This window comes from Schistocerca nitens, chromosome 3, assembly GCF_023898315.1.
Source record: "Schistocerca nitens isolate TAMUIC-IGC-003100 chromosome 3, iqSchNite1.1, whole genome shotgun sequence".
NCBI lineage: Eukaryota > Metazoa > Arthropoda > Insecta > Orthoptera > Acrididae > Schistocerca > Schistocerca nitens.
The window spans coordinates 947,042,675-947,067,340 of NC_064616.1; the positions used below are offsets into that span (position 1 = coordinate 947,042,675).

The 24,666-nt window shown below is 39.7% G+C and overlaps 1 protein-coding gene across 1 annotated transcript in view; it reads right to left on the bottom strand.

Moving 5' to 3' along the window:
- Nucleotides 1-24,666, bottom strand: part of LOC126249022 (uncharacterized) — a 907,745-nt gene that overhangs the window by 492,915 nt on the left and 390,164 nt on the right. The window contains exon 12 of the mRNA XM_049950624.1: nt 19,630-19,707. Coding sequence (XP_049806581.1) covers nt 19,630-19,707 — 78 coding nt within the window. The remainder of the gene's footprint in view (nt 1-19,629; nt 19,708-24,666) is intronic.

Consider the following 24,666-nt stretch of genomic DNA (forward strand, 5'->3'; position numbering starts at 1 on the left):
GAAAGTCAACCATCACAATGTCTGTATATGGGGCACTGAGAATCCGCGGGAAACAACTCAGTATGAACGTGACTCGCCTAAGGTGAACGTTTTCTGTGCCATTTCAGCCAATAAAGTTTTTGGTCCCTTTTTCTTCAAAGGTGCTACTGTAACTGGACTACAGTATCTGGAGATGTTAGAGAATTGGCTGTTCCCTCAGCTCGAACAAGAAGCACAACAATTCATATTTCAGCAGGATGGAGCGCCACCACATTGGCACTTATCTGTCCGTAACTACCTGAACGTCAACTAGCCGGGGCGATGGATCGGCCGCCAGGCAGCCCGTGACAGAGCACTTCATCACTGGCCTCCAAGAAGCCCTGATCTTACCCCCTCCGATTTTTTCTTATGGGGGTATGTTAAGGATATGGTGTTTCGGCCACCTCTCCCAGCCACCATTGATGATTTGAAATGAGAAATAACAGCAGCTATCCAAACTGTTACGCCTGATATGCTACAGAGAGTGTGGAACGAGTTGGAGTATCGGGTTGATATTGCTCGTGTGTCTGGAGGGGGCCATATTGAACATCTCTGAACTTGTTTTTGAGTGAAAAAAACCTTTTCAAATACTCTTTGTAATGATGTATAACAGAAGGTTATATTATGTTTCTTTCATTAAATACACATTTTTAAAGTTGTGGTATTCTTTTTGAATCACCCTGTATAACTATCAGCATGGGCTCCACCAGTATGAAACACAGATGTGTACTTTTAGGTTGCCACCTTTCCAGGCTGCTGGCGACAAAATCACAGATATGCAAGGTAAACTGTTTAACCACAACCATTAGCAAACTGTATTTGTCATCAACCACATCTCTGACAGCTGCCAAATTCATACATGTCATCATCAGTCTTGCCACTGGTGGTGCAAGTGGCACTGCAATTAGTGCTCTTCGGGCCAAAGGGCTGAGTGGGATTGCCACTCCCTCAATCACGGCTCACATTGCACAGTGCTGTCATACACACAGACTTGTGTACAAGTCTTCACTCTTGAGTGCTGTCCATGTTCACCACAGTAGCTGCTGATGGGATATTTCTGAGGGAAGGTATTTATCATACAAATGTAACCCCCCCCCCCTCCCACTCCCACTCTCTCTCTCTCTCTCTCTCTCTCTCTCTCTCTCTCTCTCTCTCTTGCCATACATGGCAACCCTTGCGGGGAATATTGCTGAAGTTTAAGTGCTTTCAAATGAGGAGGCTAGATTTTAGGCTTTCATTAACAAGAACTGAACTGTACCCAATTAGCAAACTGCGGAAGGAAAGACTGTGTACATGTGAACTGTAAATGGCTAGAGAACTGCAAAAGAACTGTGACAAATAGGCTAAGAACTGTGTTTGAATTGTTGTTGAGCTTTTGTTGAACTATAATAATTGATGACACTAAATCAAATTTTTTGTTGCTATGAAAGTAATATTAGTGTAAATCAGGAGTAGGAAGTGCTGAAGTGCTACGAGAATAAAAGTTAATGTTGTGTGCATGGCCGATGGGATTACATTGTAAATCATCACTTAAAGATTCGTCATGCTACAAGATGGTGCAGCGTCCATAGCAGCACGAGACATCCATGGACAACACGTGCAGTGAGAGCACATAGTGGTGACTGCAGTTAGCAGAATAGGGCACAACTGATGTGTCTGTTTCAGCACACAACAACAGCGGAATTGCAGCTAGGGGTGCAGCCAAAAGCTGTGAGAATCAACAATAATATATAAAGGAAGAAAAGTAGAGTAAATTGTATGCTTGCACATAGCACTCTTAAGATTTGTAATTGGAACATCAGTATTAGTAAAATGTGTGGATAAAAGAATTGAGATATGCTCTTGGCAGTAGAAAACGAATTCAGTCACACAGCAGTAGGGATGATTCGGTGGGTCAGATACAAATAAATCATAGTGAAATCAGATATGGGTTTAATTTTATGTCCAATTCAGTCAAAAATAATTTTAGTAAAAACATAGATTCACATTTTGGTGTGTAATCTGAAATAGAGAATTAAAAAACCAATGATCTCACTGAGAATTTTGAAGTAGCCACAAATGATTTAAATGGTAATGTAGAATTAATTAATACTGAAGACAATAAAAATGTAGATTTAGCAGCAAAAAAATGTTAATGTGGACCCAGGATGTGTAGTACGTAGTCAGAATAAAGTGATTGATTGGAATGATGATATCAGAGAAAATGACTCCGACGTTAACATTACTAACGAGCCAACAGATGAGTTACATACATTAAGTTAGCATATAGCATCAGCTGACACCTCATCAATTCAGTACGATGATCAGTATATGATGTCTAAGTGAAAATTAATTTTCAAGAACAAAAAGGAATACAAAAGAAAACGGATAATAGATTAAAGGAAATTAATGTGGGAACAGCACAACGTAATACTAAGTTTGATGCACTGAACAAAAGGTTATAAACCTTGAAGTAAAAACTGAAGGATGCTGCAAGAAACTAGATTATGAAAAACAAGAATGGGGTAAGAAATTAAGTCAGAAATTAATATGTAGACTGACCATGAAATCAAGGATTTGTAGGATCAAAATGGAGAGACAGAACCAGCAATTAATGACATTAGTAACACACAGCAAGAGCAAAGCAAATCTACCAAAGCATGTAATGAGAAACGTAGAATATACTGTAATAATTTATAAAGTATCAATAATGACCATGAAATACTTAGTCGTAATAATTCACATGCAGAATCTTCTTGCAAAGGCAACACAAGTGTGATTCAGGGAAAACTGAGAAAAACAGAGCAAAAAGCACTTCCTGAGATGCAATGCAGAACAGAAAATGAAGGGAAACAAAAGTCCAAATTTGGTGTGAACAAGAAATAAAAAACGTATTGTTCATGTATGTGACATAGAAAATCATGCCAATGTGTATAAATTGCATCATTTCTCTCATAAGAGAACTATACACTCAGTAGCTTTCATTTGACAGTTTGAGGGCATCTTGCCTGAAAACACAGCAGAACAACAAAAAATCAAACTCGTGATGAGTAGGTTCGAAGGTGAAGCAAAATCATGGGGAACAGGATTCAGCAACATACGTAAATCATATAAAGAATTTGTTGAAGCATTACTGAATAAATACTGGTCTTGCTGCACACTACACAGAGTGAGAGGTGAAGTAGTTGCACAAAAAAGGTTACATGGTGAAAAAGTCATTATACTACAAAGTAATAGGAGTAAGGTACTAGGAGTCAGAAGGGAAAATTGATACAGCTGATTCATGAAAGTATACGGGGTGGATCTCTGGCCACACTTGGTCAAATACCTGTTGTCATAGGTAGGAAAAGTAGGTCTTTTGTAGGATAAATCCAGACAACAGCTTCCCCTGTCTACAAAGTATCGCCAGCACTTTAAAAAATGCTGAAACTATCACTCACAGGACAGATTTTAACATCTCCAATATCACATACAAAAGATGTCACAAAGAAAAACAAACCATTGGAAAGTGTAACATGGGGCATTTCACAGACTTTACAATCCTCCATCAAAAATGCAATCAATAAAACATAAAATAAATCTATTAGAAGTTGATATCACCAAAAAATTAAACATTTTGTGTGTGTATACATCTCCCGGTGGTAGTGTGGACACTTTTTTCAATAAGTTAACAGAAGTTCTAGAAAAAATCTCAAGTACAAAGGTCAACTTAATTCTGTGTGGGGGCATTAACATCAAAACTAATGCTATAAATGAATCCAGCAGCACCTTCATAAACATCCTTCAAACTTTTGGCATGTCCCTGTTGGTCACTAGTGCAACAAGGGTTACTATGACAGCTTCATCAGTAAATGTCCATGTGGGCACAAAAATGGACAGGGATAAATGTGATGTAGCTGTAAAATATTTCAGACTATCAGACCCTCTCGGTCAAATAACAACAGTAAAATCAGCCATCGAATCATTCGCCAAAGTACAAGCTTACAAACGACACCTATCAGAAATCAAAATAAAGTATTTTTAAAAGAACTAGAAAAACAAAGCTGGGGTGAAGTGTATAAGGAAACCAATGTGAATATGAAATTCTCTAAATTCTCCACATTGTTTAAATTGAATTTTAAAAATGTATTTCCGAAATTATGCATGTCAACATCTCACAAAAGCAGGTATTCAGAAGTCCTCCTAAACACTTAAACATATCAGTTCCATGAAAAAGATGCACAATAATACAGAATTCTTAAATTTCTATCACAGATACAAAAAGATCTATAGGAATGTGCTGCTTGCTGCAAAAAAGTCATTTAATGACAAAATAGTATACAATGCAGAGAATAAAAAGAAAACCATTCTGGGATGTTATAAAAAAGAAAACAGAGAGAGGCAAAAAGTCACAGAGTAACGTACTGTTAAGGGAGGGGGATAAGGTAATAAATGATCCACAACACTTAGCAAATTATGTAAATGAGCATTTTTCAAGTATTGCAGAGAAGTTACAGCAAACATTACCAAAAACAAATACAATACCAGTAAATAATGTTGCACTAAATTAAATGTTATTACTTCGAACCACAGATAATGAAGTCAATAAAACTGTTCAAAAAATAAAAATAAAAAGTCATTAGATGTACATGAAGTACCAAAGTGTGTACTCAAACAACGCATAGGGGCTATACAAGGCTCCTTAACTAATACACTACTGGCCATTAAAATTGCTACACCACGAAGATGACTTGCTACAGAGACGAAATTTAACCGACAGGAAGAAGATGCTGTGATATGCAAATGATAAGCTTTTCAGAGCATTCACACAAGGTTGGCACCGGTGGCGACACGTACAACGAGCTGACATGAGGAACATTTCTCATACACAAACAGCAGTTGACCATGGTTGCCTGGTGAAACGTTGTTGTCATGCCTCGTGTAAGGAGGAGAAATGCGTACCATCATGTTTCCAACTTTGATGAAGGTCGGATTGTAGCCTATCACGATTGCTGTTTATCGTATCGCGACATTGCTACTCACGTTGGTTGAGATCCAATGACTATTAGCAGAATATGGAATCAGTGGGTTTAGGAGTGTAATATGGAACACTGTGTTGGATCCCAATGACCTTGTATCACTAGCAGGCGAGATGATAGGCATCTCATGCAAATGGCTGTAACGGACCATGCAGCCACGTCTTGATCCTTGAGTCAACAGATGGGGATCTTTGCAAGACAATAACCATCTGCACGAACAGTTACACGATGTTTGCAGCAGCATCGACCTTGATGCTGCATCACAGAAAGGAGCGCCTGAGATGGTGTTCTCAATGCCAAACCTCGGTGCACGAATGGCAAAACGTCATTCTTTCGGATGAATCCAGGTTCTGTTTACAGCATCATGATGGTCGCATCCCTGTTTGCAGACGTCGTAGTGAACGCACATTGGAAGCGTGTATTTGTCGTTCCCTGTTTGCAGACATCGTAGTGAACGCACATTGGAAGCGTGTATTTGTCATTGCCATATTGGCGCATTACCCGGCGTGTTGGTATGGGGTGCCATTGGTTACACGTCTCTCTCACCTTTTGTTCACATTGACGGCACTTTGAACAGTGTTCGTTATATTTCAGATGTGTTACAACCCGTGGCTCTACCCTTCATTCGATCCCTGCGAAACCCTACATTTCAGCACATTAATGCACAACCGCACGTTGCAGGCTCTGTACTGGCGTTTCTGGATACAGAAAATGTTCGACTGCAGTTCTGGCCAGCACATTCCCCAGATCTCTCACCAATTGAAAATGTCTGGTCAATGGTGGCTGAGCAATTGGCTCGTCACAATACGCCAGTCACTACTCTTGAAGAATTGTGGTATTGTGTTGAAGCTACATGGGCAGCTGTACCTATACACACCATCCAAGCTCTGTTTCTACATCTACATCTACATACATACTCCGCAATCCACCATACGGTGCATGGCGGAGGGTACCTTGTACCATAACTAGCATCTTCTCTCCCTATTCCACTCTCAAACAGAACGAGGGAAAAATGACTGCCTACATGCCTCTGTATGAACCCTATTCCCTCTTATCTTATCTTTGTGGTCTTTCCACGAAATATAAGTTGGCGGCAGTAAAATAGTACTGCAGTCAGCCTCAAATGATGGTTCTCTAAATTTCCTCAGTGGCAATTCACAAAAAGAACGCCTCCTTTCCTCTAGAGCCTCCCACCCAAGTTCCTGAAGCATTTTGGTAACACTCGCATGATGATCAAACCTACCAGTAACAAATCTAGCAGCCCGCCTCTGAATTGCTACTATGTCCTCTCTCAATCCGATCTGATAGGGATCCCAAATGCTCGAGCAGTACTCAAGAATAGGTCGTATTAGTGTTTTATAAGCGGTCTCCTTTACAGATGAACTACATCTTCCCAAAATTCTACCAATGAACCAAAGACGACTATACGCCTTCCCCAGAACTGCCATTACATGCTTGTCCCACTTCATATTGCTTTGCAATGTTACGCCCAAGTGCTACACTACTAGTGGAGTATTCAAACATTACGGGATTCTTTTTCCTATTCATCTGCAATAATTTTCATTTATCTTTATTTAGAGTTAGCTGCCATTCTTCACACGAATCACAAATCCTGTGCAAATCATCTTGTATCCTCCTACAGTCACACAAAGACGACACCTTCCCATACACCACAGCATCATCAGCAAACAGCCGCACATTGCTATCCACCCTATCCAAAAGATCATTTATGTAGATAGAAAACAACAGCGGACCTACCACACTTCCCTGGGGCACTCCAGATGATACCCTCACCTCCGATGAACACACACCATCAAGGACAATGTACTGGGTTCTTATACTTAAGAAGTCTTTGAGCCACTCACATATTTGGGAACCAATCCCATATGCTCATACCTTAGTTAGGAGTGTGCAGTGGGGCACAGAGTCAAATGCTTTCCGGAAGTCAAGGAATATGGCATCCGTCTGATACCCTTCATCCATGGTTCGCAAGATATCATGTGAAAAAAGGGCGAGTTGCATTTCGCAGCAGTGATGCTTTCTAAAGCCATGCTGTTGCACGGACAACAACTTTTCTGCCTCAAGGAAATTCATTATATTCGAACTGAGAATATGTTTGAGAATCCTGCAACAAACCAATGTTAAGGATATTGGTCTGTAATTTTGAGGATCCCCCCTTCTACCCTTCTTATATACAAGCGTCACCTGCACTTGTTTCCAGTTGCTCGGGACTTTTTGTTGGCAAGAGATTTGCGATAAATGCAAGCGAAGTAACAAGCCAATGCAGTAGATTACTCTCTATAAAACCAAATTGGAATCCCATCAGGACCTGGTGATATACTTATTTTCAACCCATTCAGCTGCTTCACGACCCCAGGGATGTCTATCACTATGTCCTCCATACGGGAATCTGTACGAGACTCAACGCTGATGACCTCGACGTTGAGCGCCCATAAGCCCCCCCTCCCACACAACAAGACTCAAACGGTGGTATGTTTATATGATCCTCCTGCGTGAAAGATTTCTCAAATGCTAAATTTAAAATTTCAGCTTTCGTTTTGCTGTCTTCCATTGCTAGGCCAGACTGATCTGTGAGTGACTGGATGGAGGCCTTCGACCCGCTTACCGATTTTATGTAAGACCAGAATTTTCTTGGGTTTTCAGCAAGATCTTTTCCTAAGGTATGAAGGTGGTAGTGGTTGTATGCTTCACACATCGTTCTTTTTATAGTAGCCCGAATCTCTACTACCTTTTGCCTGTCCTCATTTTCCCAATCTTTCATGTACCGCGAGTGCAACTGTCTTTGCTTCCTGAGCATTCTCCGAATTGCTCTGTTGAACCATGGTGGGTCTTTTCCTTCCGTAACCCACTTCTTCGCCACATACTTGTCCAATGCGTAATTTACATTGTGTTAAAAATTTGCCCATAATTCTTCCATGTCCATCGTACTGGAAGTAAATGAAGTCGATTCATTTACTAAGTGGGATGCTAACAACTGATTATCTGCTCTTTCTAGTAAGAATACTCTCCTAGCCTTCTGCACCGACTTTTTAACTTTTGTAACCATAGTCGTAATAACAACATCATGATCACTAATCCCTGTCTCAACACTGACACTGTCGATGAGGTCTGGTCTGTTCGTGGCTACCAGATCTAAAATATTTCCATTACACGTTGGCTGTCGATTTAGCTGCTCAAGACAGTTTTTGGATAATGTGTTCAAAAGTAATTCACACGACGGCTTGTTTGTACCACCTGTAATGAATCCATAGACATCCCAATCTATACTAGGTAGGCTGAAGTCGCCTCCGACTAATATAGCATGATATGGGTACTTCTGCAATACAGAGTGTAGACTATCTTTGAATGATTCTAGAACTGTCACGGTGGAACCTGGTGGCCGGTAATAACACCCAACGAACAACTTTATTTCTCCTAGCCCTGTTACACATCCCAACCCTCACTAAATATTTCAGAATTCCTATCTCAGGGTTCAGCCAGGTCTCAGTCCCGAGAATAATTTGCATGCCACATGCTTCCTGGAGGGCAGTAAATTCAGGAACTTTATTCCGAACACTCTGAAAATTTAATGCTAATATCTTGTTAGCTGAAGTGTCTTTACACTGAGTGCATCCTGATGTCGCTGCCTGCACGTCAACTGGTGAGTGTTCATCAGGACACCTCACACTACTGCCTAGCCTAAAAAAACCCCATGTGCACACCACAAGTACTCTGCTACCCGAGTTGACTCAATGCCGAGGCGTATCAAGGCCGTTCTTACGGCCAGAGGTGGTTGTTCAGGGTACTGATTTCTCAGGATCTATGCATCCAAATTGTGTGAAAATGTAATCACATGTCAGTTCTAGTATAATATATTTGTCCAATGAGTACCCGTTTATCATCTACATTTCTTCCTGGTGTAGCAGTTTTAATGGACAGTAGTATTAAATAAATGAATCCCTTCACATCAGGGACATTTCCAGAGCAGTTATAACACGCAAGAGTTGTACCTCTGCTTAAGAAAGGAAATTCAGAATTCATAGAAAATTACTGGCCCATTTCCCTATTGTCAGCATTCTCGAAAAAAATAGAAGCAATTAAGAAAGTTGGATTAATAAATTACCTGAATAAATACAATCTTTTAAGCAAATCACAATTTGTTTTCCAAAGTGACAAAAATACGGATTCAGCCATAGTAGAATTCACAAAAGTTGTACTTGATGCTCTTGATAAAGATGAGTGTGTCACAGGCATTTTTTTGGATCTTTCTAAGGCGTTTGATACAGTCGATCACAAGATTCTATTAAATAAATTAGAATCATTAGGAATAAGAGGGGTAGCTAATGACTGGTTTCGGTCATACCTAACAGATAGGGTACAAAGAGCAGAGAGAACACATACTTCAAATAAATCTAAACAATTAGTGAAACTCTTATCAGAATCAAAATACATTAATACAGGTATTCTGCAAGGTAGCATATTAGGACCAATACTGTTCCTGATATACATCAATGACATCCCCAGTAGTGGTACTTATGTTGAAAAAATTCTCTTCACTAATGACAGCAATATTATAGTCACGGAGAAAACAAGAGAACTCCGTGCTGAGAAAGCAAATGAAACTCTCAAGGAAGTTTATGATTGGTCAATAAGTAATAAAGTGACATTGAACATAAAGAAAACTAATGCCATGAACTTCAGTTTGAAGAGGAAAAATGAGAATGTTAAATTAAATGTATATGGCACCTCTATAGACTGTCTAACACACGCAAAATTTCTAGGATTGAATATTGATTCTCAGTTGAAGGGGTGTGAACACACAAAGGAACTTGCAAACAGAATATTATCAGAGTGTTATGCCCTTAGAATGCTATCACTGGTGTGTAACATGCAGTGTCTTTTACTTACATATTATTCACATGTACACTCATTTCTAAGCTCCGGCATTCTGTTTTTGGGTAACAAATGCACAAAATATGAACACAAGTTTCAAACTCCAGAAACAAGCCATAAGGATAATAACCAAAACTAATAGTTGAGCTCATTGTAATGATCTATAGAAAACACTGGGGATATTAACCGCTCCATTTGAATATATTTATCAGTCAGTTATATACGTCAAAAATAGCATTGGTAATTACTTTAAAAACAGGTCTGTCCATGACCATGCAACAAGAGACTCAACTTACATTTACCAAGAAAAAAATTATCATAAAACTCAAAACAGAATTTTCTACCAAGGAATAAAACTGTTTAATAAATAACTAAAAGAGATTAAAGAAATTGCAAAAACACACTTATTTAAAAGGACAGCTAAAAACTATCTGTTATGCAATACATTTTATACACTGAAGGTTTACTTCAATAAAACAGAGTAGGGGTCTTATAAAAAATTGTTATACAAGTAAATAAGTAATAGTAATAATAATAATAATAATAATACATGCAACATTTCACATAAAACCATAACTTTATATTTTTTCCCCCAACTGCTTCCTTTCTAGAAATACTTACCCCAACCTATGCATAGCACAATACTAACACCTCTTCCTCTTTCCGAACTCATCATCTCACTCATTACGGATGGATGCTGACAAAGCTTTCCAGGATAGCAAATGGGAGGTTGTGGTACAGAAAATGGCCCAGAGATCACCAGTGTGTGTGTGTGTGTGTGTGTGTGTGTGTGTGTGTGTGAAGTGTTATGAAACAATGTGTGTGTAGTGAGATATGAGTGAGCAGTGTAGCATTAAATTACTTATGTTATTTGTAAAAAAAAATATTGTGGTACCAGGAGCAAATCTAATGATTGTCTCTAACTAGAAGTCTATAAATATATGTGTATACGAATTAGCTTATTTTAAATTGATCTAAACTTGTAAATACTTTGACATGTCCTATATCCTTGTAACAGGAGATCTACATATGAATAAAGCCACCGCTGCTGCTGCTGGTACTACTACTACTACTACTACTACTACTACTACTATGATCCCATACTAAAGTTCAATGGCATCAACATATCAATAAACATGGACGTGATAGTCAGTTTCTGTGAGAGACTGCTAGCAAAAAATGGTCAAAAGCATACTGCATTCGGCTATGGGAGACGAAGTTATCACTTCACTTCTAATAAGCATCATACGGGGGTAGATTAGGTGGTTGCATTTGAGAAAGTTGTGAATGAAGCACGTCATTCCATCACAGGAATACCACAACAAAAAATTTTAGATGAAATATCAATCAATGACATGACAAAATATTGTGACTACTAACCCTCAGGGGGCAATAACGTTCTTTGTATTGATAGGTAATTGATGGTTACAAGGTGTCCACGATAACTGACTGTTTCCTGCTGTTATTTCTTCCCCTTCCTTCATTCAGAACTATATCTGTCCTCTTTACCATTCTTCACTATTATGGTTAAGATAAGAATATTTCTTTGTACTGAATGCGAAAACAAATTAACCAAGCAGAGTAAACATCTGTACTGGGTGGCAGCCAGTACAGAGCAAACATCTGTACTGGGTGGCAGCCAGTCAAGGAATATTTTAGGGAATTGATTTTAACAATTTTATTTAGAAGTCCCCAGTCAAATCTGTACAAGTTGTCTCCCACAGCAACTTCTGCTGTGCCTATGTGCCAAGTTGCCTGCCTTTCAGAACAAAGGCAGTCTGTCCACTTAAAGCTGCTGACAAGAGACACCCTCAGCACTCTGCTGAAACTGCTAGTGAATTCACGCCATCAGTTTTAGCTAATAGCATGCATGGGATACACGCCATGTGTATGGATGCTGGAGCATTCTGCAGTGCACAAATCAGTTGCCTCAGTCTGTTGTGATCCAGACCTTGAGCAGAACAGACATCTTTCATGGTAGGCAAGCCTCTGGCTCTTCATTTCATAACCGGCCATGAACATTACTTAACATTAAATGCCTCCTCATCCATTGCCCATTTATTTAGTTGTTCACCCTCTTAGACTGGCCTAATCTTGGTAACTTCCTCCCTAGGCATGCTCTTAGGTATACTATACATTTGAATATATGCTATTTAGATACCTAATTTCCTATTCTGTCATGTAACAGCAGCCCTGGATGCCCACTTGAATGACCTGATCAGTCAACCTGCTGTACATTGTAGTTATAAGCTGTATGTAACAACCTTCTTCCATCTCCATCCATATGTACACTGGTATCAGAAACATGATTCGGTCCCATCGTCTGGTCTATAGGGCGGCTGTTTACTTTTAGTTCACATTTGGTATTGTGTGATCAGTCAAAACTCACGGCTGATATTCCACTGTGAGCCGAGGCTGGGTACTGCGGTGCATCGGATACAGTGCCTCACCAGATACTGCATCTCCACATACCAGGGTCTGCGGCAATGTCTACTGCCACCCTGTCACAGTGCACCACCCCAACATGTGAGCACTTACTAAACTGAGCTGCTTCTCATTGCACAAGTACATGCTGTGAGCATGGCAGCCCCATTTGACTGTCACTTCCATTGAACCTGTTTACTGTAGTAAATTTCTTATACTTGTTTTAAACTCTGTTGTTGTTGTTGTTGTTTTTGTTGTTGAAGTATTTCACACTTGGTTCTAGTGATGAGAAGTTTCTTAAGATATATTTTCGAGAGTTTTCTATTAATCTCCAGGGATGTGCAGACAGCACATTGTGTTTGGTAACCACAGAGTCCTCAGCTGTTCATGACACTTTTTTCCATTTCATTTTCATGTCATGATCAATCCTATATTTTTTTTTCCTTCTTTTCTGTGAGTATCATTTCTGTGCTCTCTGATGAAAGTAGGCTCCTATTCCTTGCTCCACAGATGTGAGCACCTTAAGGGCTCTATATACCCTATGCCTCCAAACTGCACCTGCAAGGTATCCGAAATCATAGGCGCACTAAATCTTTTTACCTTGATGGGGATTTGTTTTATTGAAAGACCAGGCACAGATGTAAAATCAGCATCTACATCTTGTAAGAAATGTGACAAACCATAGAGTCTAATGAATCTGGTATTGTCTATCAGTTTACTATTGGTATTAGGTGACTTGAGGCCCCAAATGCACACACAGTCTTAATTATACAATGAGCACTTGTGTTGCCAAAGCCAACAGGATGCAGTGTGACATGCTGGATTCCTGAACGAAAGGAATGAACTTTTTCTGCCTTCTCTTTCTCTTGTTTCTGCATCTCTGTACTTTCTCTTTGCTGACCTTTTATTCTTTTTCTGTCCATGCCTTCTGTTTTTCGTAAATGGTAGCTACTTGTCTGGTTAACTCAATGCACGAAGCAAAAATGTATTAAGTATGTACCATAAAAAGAGTTCTAATGAATGATGATGAAGAATTGATCTGTTGTACTCCTGTAAGTTGATAAGAGAGGATATGATAACTTGTGGCTGTTATCTCCCAGAGGGTAATGAACTTTTGTTGATATGATGAGATGTAAGACACTGTTTTATTTGGGTTACTTGTGAGCAGACAAGATTTCCTGTCATTCATGTTGTTGAAGGCAATTATGTACAGGGAAGAGTTCTTCTGCCAACTGTTTCAAGCGATGTTCTTTCTGTTGTACAGATAATGTTTTGTTGTGGAAGCTGAGGAGGATACAATAAATGATAATTACACTCCTGGAAATTGAAATAAGAACACTGTGAATTCATTGTCCCAGGAAGGGGAAACTTTATTGACACATTCCTGGGGTCAGATACATCACATGATCACACTGACAGAACCACAGGCACATAGACACAGGCAACAGAGCATGCACAATGTCGGCACTAGTACAGTGTATATCCACCTTTCGCAGCAATGCAGGCTGCTATTCTCCCATGGAGACGATCGTAGAGATGCTGGATGTAGTCCTGTGGAACGGCTTGCCATGCCATTTCCACCTGGCGCCTCAGTTGGACCAGCGTTCGTGCTGGACGTGCAGACCGCCTGAGACGACGCTTCATCCAGTCCCAAACATGCTCAATGGGGGACAGATCCGGAGATCTTGCTGGCCAGGGTAGTTGACTTACACCTTCTAGAGCACGTTGGGTGGCACGGGATACATGCGGACGTGCATTGTCCTGTTGGAACAGCAAGTTCCCTTGCCGGTCTAGGAATGGTAGAACGATGGGTTCGATGACGGTTTGGATGTACCGTGCACTATTCAGTGTCCCCTCGACGATCACCAGTGGTGTACGGCCAGTGTAGGAGATCGCTCCCCACACCATGATGCCGGGTGTTGGCCCTGTGTGCCTCGGTCGTATGCAGTCCTGATTGTGGCGCTCACCTGCACGGCACCAAACACGCATATGACCATCATTGGCACCAAGGCAGAAGCGACTCTCATCGCTGAAGACGACACGTCTCCATTCGTCCCTCCATTCACGCCTGTCGCGACACCACTGGAGGCGGGCTGCACGATGTTGGGGCGTGAGCGGAAGATGGCCTAACGGTGTGCGGGACCGTAGCCCAGCTTCATGGAGACGGTTGCGAATGGTCCTCGCCGATACCCCAGGACCAACAGTGTCCCTAATTTGCTGGGAAGTGGCGGTGCGGTCCCCTACGGCAGTGCGTAGGATCCTACGGTCTTGGCGTGCATCCGTGCGTCGCTGCGGTTCGGTCCCAGGTCGACGGGTACGTGCACCTTCCGCCGACCACTGGCGACAACATCGATGTACTGTGGAGACCTCATGCCCCACGTGTTGAGCAATTCGGCGGTACGTCCACCCGGCCTCCCGCATGCCCACTATACGCCCTCGCTCAAAGTCCGTCAACTGCACATACGGTTCACGCCCACGCTGTCGCGGCATGCTACCAGTGTTAAAGACTGCGATGGAGCTCCGTATGCCACGGCAAACTGGCTGACACTGACGGCGGCGGTGCACAAATGCTGCGCAGCTAGCGCCATTCGACGGCCAACACCGCGGTTCCTGGTGTGTCCGCTGTGCTGTGCGTGTGATCATTGCTTGTACAGCCCTCTCGCAGTGTCCGGAGCAAGTATGGTGGGTCTGACACACCGGTGTCAATGTGTTCTTTTTTCCATTTCCAGGAGTGTATGTTGCTAAATGTATGACAGAAGATGATTCAGTGATGTTAAATTGTCTATTTTATGCTGCTACACCAACAGGTCAGAACATAACCGTTAACCATCATTAATTTTACCATGCAGTCAGCTACCAGTTAAGATAAATGTTTTTGGAGTCATTTTAATTGCAGGTTATATTACCAGTGAACGCTTACTAATGCAGAGACCACATGCTGAAAACCCATGGACTGCCACAGCTGTGGTCTAGCGATAAGCCAGCCACATCACAGCACGCGCTACCACTTTTCTTACCCTTATTCACCTTGTCTGTCATAATTAAGTCTAATTTTCATATTTTTGTATGATTTATAAGTAACGAACTGGAAAGATTTTCAGTGACAATGTACTGAATTATATAGAGTATAAATATTAAGTGGTTGTCACATTGCAGTGGTACCAGTTGAGTCTAACAGCAGATCGGGTTTCACTAGACATGACCTACACCGAAGTTAGTGAACTGCTTATATATGTTGACTCTGAAATTATTGGTATGTTGGAGCACCACTTAAATAATTTGACAATTCTGAGGCTTCCTTTATCAGCATTGGCTATGTACGTAAAAAACAGTATTCCACTTGATTTCGTAGATGTATAACGGCACTGCACTGGACAGGTATTTGAATGTTGTGCAGGGGCAGTTGAACTCAGTAAAACGTAACTTCTAATTGTTGTTGTTTATAGGTCTGCTAACTCTGACTTCTGAGAATTTCTGCTGAAGCTACAGATGATTCTTGATTCACTTTATACTAAGTACCAGAAGTTAGTTATATATGGTGACTTCAACATTAATTTTGTATATCATGGTGCGGGCAAAAGGATGTTGATAGATCTCATAGATTCATATGATCTGATGCAGACTGTGGTTTTCCCAACCAGGGTGAAGGGGAACAGTACCACAGCCATACACAATATTTTTATTCATTCTTCATTACTGGATGGGCATTCTGTTAGTAAAAGGGTGAATGGCCTTACAGACCATGATGCACAAATTATGAAACTAAAACGCTTTTGCACTCAAACAAACATTACATATAATTACAAACTATGTAGGAAAGATACTCCAATGGTAAAAGAGTGTTTCTCAAACCTCGTTAAGGAAAAAAAGTGGCAAGGTGTTTCTAATGCCGATAACATAGATGAAAAATTTAACACTTTCCTAAACACATCTCTCATGCTATTTGAGAGCTGCTTTCAATTAGTGTGTTCTAAACATGGTATTAGAAGTAAAAGGCAGCATGGGTAGCTGACTAGTGGGATAAGGATATCATGTAGAACAAAGTGGGAATTATATAAAAATGTTAGAAGTAGTCACAATCAAGCAACAGTAGCTCATTACGAACAGTACTATAAGGTGCTAAAATGTTATTAAAAAGGCAAAGACTATATGGTATGCAAACAGCATAGCTAATTCACAGGATAAAATTAAAACCATATGGTCAGTTGTGAAGGAAGTGTCTGGTCAGCAGCACAAATTTGACAGTATAAACTCAGGTTTTAGTAAACATATTTCTGTCACTGGTAAGTCAGATATATGTACAGTGTTTAACAATCATTTTCTGACCACTGCTGGTGAATTAAATAAAAACATAACGTCTACAGGGAATCATATTACTCTCTTGGAAAATGCCTTTCTGAGACTAATGTCTGAAATACTGTCCTGTGATACTGACAAGGTGGAGATTAGGTCAATAATTAAATCTCCACCAAAGACTAAGGAGATGATGGAATGCCTAGCAGAATATTAAAGTACAGAGCTGCACATGTTAGCCCTGTACTTAGGCACATTTGTAATTTTTCCTTTAAGAATGGTCAGTTTCCTGAATGACTGCAGTTCTCAGTAGTAAAGCCACATTATAAAAAGGGATAAAGGGATAATGTAATCAATTTTAGACCTATTTCTATGCCATCAATGTTTGCTTAGGTTATTGAAAAGGTTGTGTATGTAAGGATAATTTATCATTTTATATCACATACTTTGCTATTAAATGTACAGTTTGGCTTTATAACCGATTCACAATTAAAAATGCTATATTCCCTTTTCGCTGTGAGGTGCTGGACAGATTAAACAAAAGGGTTCAAAAGCTACCGTTTTTACTCAAATTTAAGCCGCACTCGAATCTAACCCGCACATGAAAAATGAGACTCGAAATCAAGGGAAAAAAAATATCCGAATCTAATCCGCACCTGTAATTTGAGACTCGAAATTCAAGGGGAGAGAAAAGTTTTAAGCCGCACCTCCAAATCGAAACAAAGTTGGTCCGTTGTAATATGAGACACAATTTAGGTTGAATGAATGACGATACAGCTACAGTACTTTGGTTTGAGTCGTAAGCTTAGAAGTTAAGCTTTACCAGGTAGCCAGTGCTATACGTCTGTATTTATACGGGTACCCTTCCTTTTTCATGAGCTTCGTCTGGTTTGAATTGATTGCCCTTTTTTTTTTTTTTTTTTATCTGATAAGTGCCGTTCTTTTTGTTATAGGTGTTTACTAAGCTGAAAATGCATTACTGTACTGTGTCATGGATTATTTGTCACATTCTGATAATGAGTGTTTACCGCCTGTTGCCGCTCGCGGCATGGCTTGCTTTAGTGCGCGCTACCGCCGCTTACAATTTTAAAATTTAAAAAAAAAAAAAAAAGAGAGAGAGAGAGAGAAATCGTCTCACTAGCGAAACAATGGCAAGAGACTGCTACTTGTTGTTACTTACACTGCTGCTTTCTTTGGTAATGATCAACAAGAGCTAAATAATAAATAATAGACTGTGTATGATAGAAGATGTTCTGAACGAGAGTTAAGCGAAAATTTTTCTCCGTTTGAAAATCTTTGCAGACGCCTCTTTAGCACATTACATTCTGGACATAAATTAGAGTCATCATAGATTTAAAACTCTAGTCAATTGCCGTGCTTCATTTCTGACTGTATCACTATTAGGCATTAGAATAATACGGATATAAACATGACACGATATGTATATTCTTCCGCGTTTGCTGTTGTCTCACTCTAGTTTCGTATTTATTAGGCAGACAGGATTAAATGGGATAGCAGCAAACACGAAAGTATACATGGCAAAATGTTTATATTCGTATTATTCTTATGGTGAAGAGAATGCTTCATGTGATTCACAATTCAAGAAGTTCTTATTAGCAACCATCTCTTCTCAAAGGTAGGAAAAAATTCAGAACGTAGAGTTGGTCATATTGACAAACAACCCAGTCTTGCCAGTCGGATTTTCGTAGTACAATGAAATGCTGCTACATTCGAAGATGAACAATATGGAATTAGTATTTACTTCGTTGGATAATGTATGAGAATGCAGTGGTCGAAACTCGGGGCGGAGAAAAAAAAAGCTCATCTTCCACCTTTTTTTGTTTTAATTTATTTACTGACGCAGAGGTTTTGGCGCCAGTATTAACATTGTGCCTGCGAAACATGCCTGTGTAGCGCTATGTATATTCAATGGCAGAAGTTAGTTGTGGTAGCACCTACCAACATTTTTCGGAACTTCCGCTTACTTTGCACTCGATTCTAAGCCGCAGGCAGTTTTTTTGATTACAAAAACCGGAAAAAGACTGCAGCTTAGATTCGAGTAAATACGGTAGGCATCTTTTTTGATTTAACTAAAGCATTTGATTGTTTTGGTCACAAAACATTGCTCCAGAAGTTGGACCATTACGGAATACAGGGAGTAGCTCACAATTGGTTGTAGACTGCCATTTCAGTTACATGATGTAGCGCATGGGCCAGGAATGTTTGACACTTCAAGTTATGATAAAAAAAAATGTAGTAGCTTTCCCAGCCTCCATCACATATGGAGCAGCATTGTGCAACAACAACAATAATAATAATAATACCCTTTTATAATTTAATTTTACTAGCGCGAAGTATATTGACTTCTACCGACAACCACTGAGCTGAAGTAGGGCACGTGAGCTCACTATGAAGTTCACAAACTACAACAAATTCGCACAATTGCTTATGTTCTGCATCTTGGTGTAGTTCATATGGATAAATCAAAGATGGTGTCATAAACGTTATTGCAAAAAAAAAGGTCATAAATGTGATATAACATGCATTACAAGTGTACCAATACATACAATCTTCAAAATATACATTTATCCAGCAAATGGCCACACATGCAAAAATTCATGCAACTTGTGTTTACACAGAAATGTGAACTCTAGTTATTATACACCTGCCTCGGAAAGTGAATAACTCTCACAGACTCATAATAATTTGAAATAAAATCATCTCAATAACCACGAACTTTCAAACACATGCATTGTGGTTATAGAATTAATTAATGCTGACTCCCAAACTTCACATGCATTTCTTCATAACAAATCCATTGTGACAAATATCAAACAATCTCGTTAACAAGTATAACTAATATTTTACTGAATCTGAGACAAATTATAGGTTCACACTATAGAAAACACAGCTGACAGCAGTACCCTGTCAATATTTATAGAAATCACATAAGCAAAAAACTAAATGCGACCATGACTACAGCATAGGTATAGTGAATATATACCTGATTCATTGTGGTCTCTGTGCCACCAGCTGGGTTTAAAATATTTCTTCTGTCTAGCTGACTCAGCATATGGTTCACCTATTAGAAAATACAACACTGGTCAATGTAACTAAGCAGCTATCAAGAACATTTTCTAACAAGGAAAGGAAAATAATGCAATATCATAGCCATGTGACTGGCAGAAATGAACACTACCTGGTGCAATTTTTATAAATTAGGATTATGAACACCAAATCATGACCATCATCATCATCATCATCATCATCATCTAATACAGGGTGATTATAATTAGAGTTAAGCTTGCAAAACGCTGTAGAAATTACACCACTGGTCAGAATGACACCAAATTGCAATGGAATATTATCAGAGAAGAGGGAAAACGTATAGCAGATGGAAAAAATAGTGTGAAAATTGATCAACAGATGGTGCTGTATGTCACAATACATCAATGAAAACACCTGTCATGTGCATGGCCCACTGAAGTTGGTATAAACACGATGGGTACATGGTTTTTCCACCTTTCACATGTGCAACATTCGCCATGACTGTCTCAATGCAGGATCGCGCCCTGCTTCTATAGCTGTATTACAAGAATGATGACTGTGCACACATTCCTCTGCAGACAATCCGGACCCTGAAGGGTTTGAAAAAAGGCATTGGTCTGATGACTGTCATGGGTCTGGAGAAAATAATTCAGAAATTCAAAAAGACGGGTTCTTTTGATGTGCAACATGGTAGAGGGTGGAAATGAAATGATTCGATGTCCATGGAAGCAGTGCTCACAGCAATGCAGGAGGAGACAATTGGTGGTGTACAAACGTGTATTGCTTGGAGAAGTGCCCAAACACTGGGCATACAAATGAGCATGGTATGTAAAATCTGATGAAACATCCTTCTTTGCTATCCATTGGAAATAACACATGTGCACGAGTTGCTTCCAGTTGACCTGCCAGCAAGAGAGACATTTGCTTTAGAATTTCTTGTTCACATGGAAGTGGACAATGATTGGCTGTGGAAGATTTTATTGACAGATGAAGCCCACTTCACATAATATGTGAATACACAGAACTGTAGAATATGGGCAACGGAAAATCCACATGCAAATCAACCAGTACCTCTTCAGCCTGAAGCAGTCACTATGTGGTGAGGGATTACATCATTTACCATAGCGCCAAATTTTTTCGAAGTGACAGTAGCTTCAGGTCCTGTTCCCCGCACCATCACTGGTAGGCGTTATGAGCGCCTTTTGTGCAATGATGTCATTCCAGCTCCCCAACAGCGTGGATGTGTGGAATGGATCATGTTTATGCTAGATGGTATAGCTCCGCACATTGCAAATCTAGTTAACCAGCAGCTGAAGCACTATTACAGAAATGCTAGAATTATCAGCCACCAAATCCCTACAGCGTAGCCGTCTCGATCACCTGATTTTAATCTGTATGACTTCTGGCCTTGGGGATATATGAAAGATGTTGTGTTCAGTGTGCCGATAGCCAACTTCGCAGCATTGAAGGCATGCACTGTGGAGCACATCCTGAACGTGACACCCGAAACACTTCCATTAGTTATGCAACATTCTGTTTCTCAATTTCAACTAGTTGCAGAAAACGGTGAACAGCATTTTGAACATGTTTTGTACCAGACACACAGAAATTAATAATCCAATTTGATTTTGATTGAAATAAAATCTGCAATTGGGTTGCACTTCCTTAACTTTTGTGCGGAAAGGTGTGCAGTATACTACTGCATCCATTTTCAATTATCTACCACAAGAATTCAAAAACCTTAGCAGTAATCCACATCCTTTCAGATCAAAACTGATGAGTTTTGTCATGGGCCACTCCTTCTATTATGTCAAGAAGTTGCTTGAAAAATTAAACTGGTTCCTATTTTTAATTGCTGGCGGCGTTTACTCAAACTTATGGCTTGATTTTTTGGGTTAATAAACATTTTATTTTCTTTGTTATTACTTTTATGTTGTAATTTAATGTACTGACACATTACATGACCTTGGAGATTTGCTCCTCAATTTGGTCCTACGGAACTAGATGTGTAAATAAATAAATAAGTGACCATTAATAATTTTTGAGGATGGGCCAGGTGCACTCCTATTTGTATTATGTAGGAAGTTTATGTATTTCTGAAGTTTGAGGTGTTTAAAGGTAACCTCTATCATCTACTGTATAGATCTTTGTCATGTGATGAATTTAACTCCTTTTGTTGTTCAGCTTCTTAGTAGAATTTTGGTGTTATACTAAATTTCACTTGTAGATCTCTTTTATTGACAAGATTTTTATTTTTTCTTTCAAATGAATGTGTCAAGTTTACCTTACTAAAGTTTTTCTAAAAAGCTACTTATTACAAGTCTGCTTCATTGAATGTTTTGTTTTGTTGTCAAATCTAGAATGTGGAACCCTCTTTGCGGTGTCTATTATACTTATTTTTTATTCTTCAAAGGACAATTATACTTCAAATCTTCATCTGATTTTTGTAACTGATATTCCATTGCTCTGCAGATGAGCTAAGTCCACTGTCAGTTCAAAAGAATTTATTTCCCTGTTTTCTTTCAAGGTGTCAATGTTGTTGTTGTTGTGGTCTTCAGTTCTGAGACTGGTTTGATGCAGCTCTCCATGCTACTCTATCCTGTGCAAGCTTCTTCATCTCCCAGTACCTACTGCAACCTACATCCTTCTGAATCTGCTTAGTGTATTCATCTCTTGGTCTCACTCTACGATTTTTACCCTCCACGCTGCCCTCCAATACTAAATTGGTGATCCCTTGATGCCTCAGAACATGTCCTACCAACCAGTACCTTCTTCTGGTCAAGTTGTGCCACAAACTCCTCTTCTCCCCAATCCTATTCAGTACCTCCTCATTAGTTACGTGATCTACCCATCTAATCTTCAGCATTCTTCTGTAGCATCACATTTCGAAAGCTTCTATTCTCTTCTTGTCCAAACTATTTACCGTCCATGTTTCACTTCCATACATGGCTACACTCCATACAAATACTTTCAGAAATGACTTCCTGACACTTAAATCTATACTCGATGTTAACAAATTTCTCTTCTTTAGAAACGCTTTCCTTGCCATTGCCAGTCTACATTTTATATCCTCTCTACTTCGACCATCATCAGTTATTTTGCTCCCCAAATAGCAAACCTCCTTTACTACTTTAAGTGTCTCATGTCCTAGTCTAATACCCTCAGCATCACCCGACTTAATTCGACTAAATTCCATTATCCTCGTTTTGCTTTTGTTGATGTTCATCTTATATCCTCCCTTCAAGACACCATCCATTCCGTTCAACTGCTCTTCCAAGTCTTTTGCTGTCTCTGACAGAATTACAATGTCATCGGCGAACCTCAAAGTTTTTATTTCTTCTCCATGTATTTTAATACCTACTCCGAACTTTTCTTTTGTTTCCTTTACTGCTTGCTCAATATACAGATTGAATAACATCGGGTAGAGGCTACAACCCTGTCTTACTCCCTTCCCAACCACTGCTTCCCTTTCATGTCCCTCGACTCTTATAACTGCCATCTGGTTTCTGTACAAATTGTAAATAGCCTTTCGCTCCCTGTATTTTACCCCTGCCACCTTCAGAATTTGAAAGAGAGTATTCCAGTCAACATTGTCAAAAGCTTTCTCTAGGTCTACAAATGCTAGAAACGTAAGTTTGCCTTTCCTTAATCTTTCTTCTAAGATAAGTCGTAAGGTCAGTATTGCCTCACGTGTTCCAGTATTTCTACGGAATCCAAACTGATCTTCCCCGAGGTCGGCTTCTACTAGTTTTTCCATTCGTCTGTAAAGAATTCGTGTTAGTATTTTGCAGCTGTGGCTTATTAAACTGATAGTTCAGTAATTCTCACATCTGTGAACACCTGCTTTCTTTGGGATTGGAATTATTATATTCTTCTTGAAGTCTAAGGGTATTTCGCCTGTTTCATACATCTTGCTCACCAGATGGTAGAATTTTGTCAGGACTGGCTCTCCCAAGGCCGTCAGTATTTCCAATGGAATGTTGTCTACTCCGGGGGCCTTGTTTCGACTCAGGTCTTTCAGTGCTCTGTCAAACTCTTCACGCAGTATCATATCTCCCATTTCATCTTCATCTACATCCTCTTCCATTTCCATAATATTGTCCTCAAGTACATCGCCCTTGTATAGACCCTCTATATACTCCTTCCACCTTTCTGCTTTCCCTTCTTTGCTTAGAATTGGGTTTCCATCTGAGCTCTTGATGTTCATACAAGTGGTTCTCTTTTCTCCAAAGGTCTCTTTAATTTTCCTGTAGGCAGTATCTATCTTACCCCTAGTGAGATAAGCTTCTACATCCTTACATTTGTCCTCTAGCCATCCCTGCTTAGCCATTTTGCACTTCCTGTCAATCTCATTTTTGAGACATTTGTATTCCTTTTTGCCTGCTTCATTTACTGCATTTTTATATTTTCTTCTTTCATCAGTTAAATTCAATATTTCTTTTGTTACACAAGGATTTCCTCTAGCCCTCGTCTTTTTACCTACTTGATCCTCTGCTGCCTTCACTACTTCATCCCTCAAAGCTACCCATTCTTCTCCTACTGTATTTCTTTCCCCCATTCCTGTCAATTGTTCCCTTATGCTCTCCCTGAAACTCTGTACAACCTCTGGTTCTTTCAGTTTATCCAGGTCCCATCTCCTTAAATTCCCACCTTTTTGCAGTTTCTTCAGTTTTAATCTACAGGTCATAACCAATAGATTGTGGTCAGAGTCCACATCTGCCCCTGGAAATGTCTTACAATTTAAAACCTGGTTCCTAAATCTCTGTCTTACCATTATATAATCTATCTGATACCTTTTAGTATCTCCAGGGTTCTTCCATGTATACAACCTTCTATCATGATTCTTAAACCAAGTGTTAGCTATGATTAAGTTGTGCTCTGTGCAAAATTCTACTTGGCGGCTTCCTCTTTCATTTCTTAGCCCCAATCCATATTCTCCTACTACGTTTCCTTCTCTCCCTTTTCCTACACTCGAATTCCAGTCACCCATGAC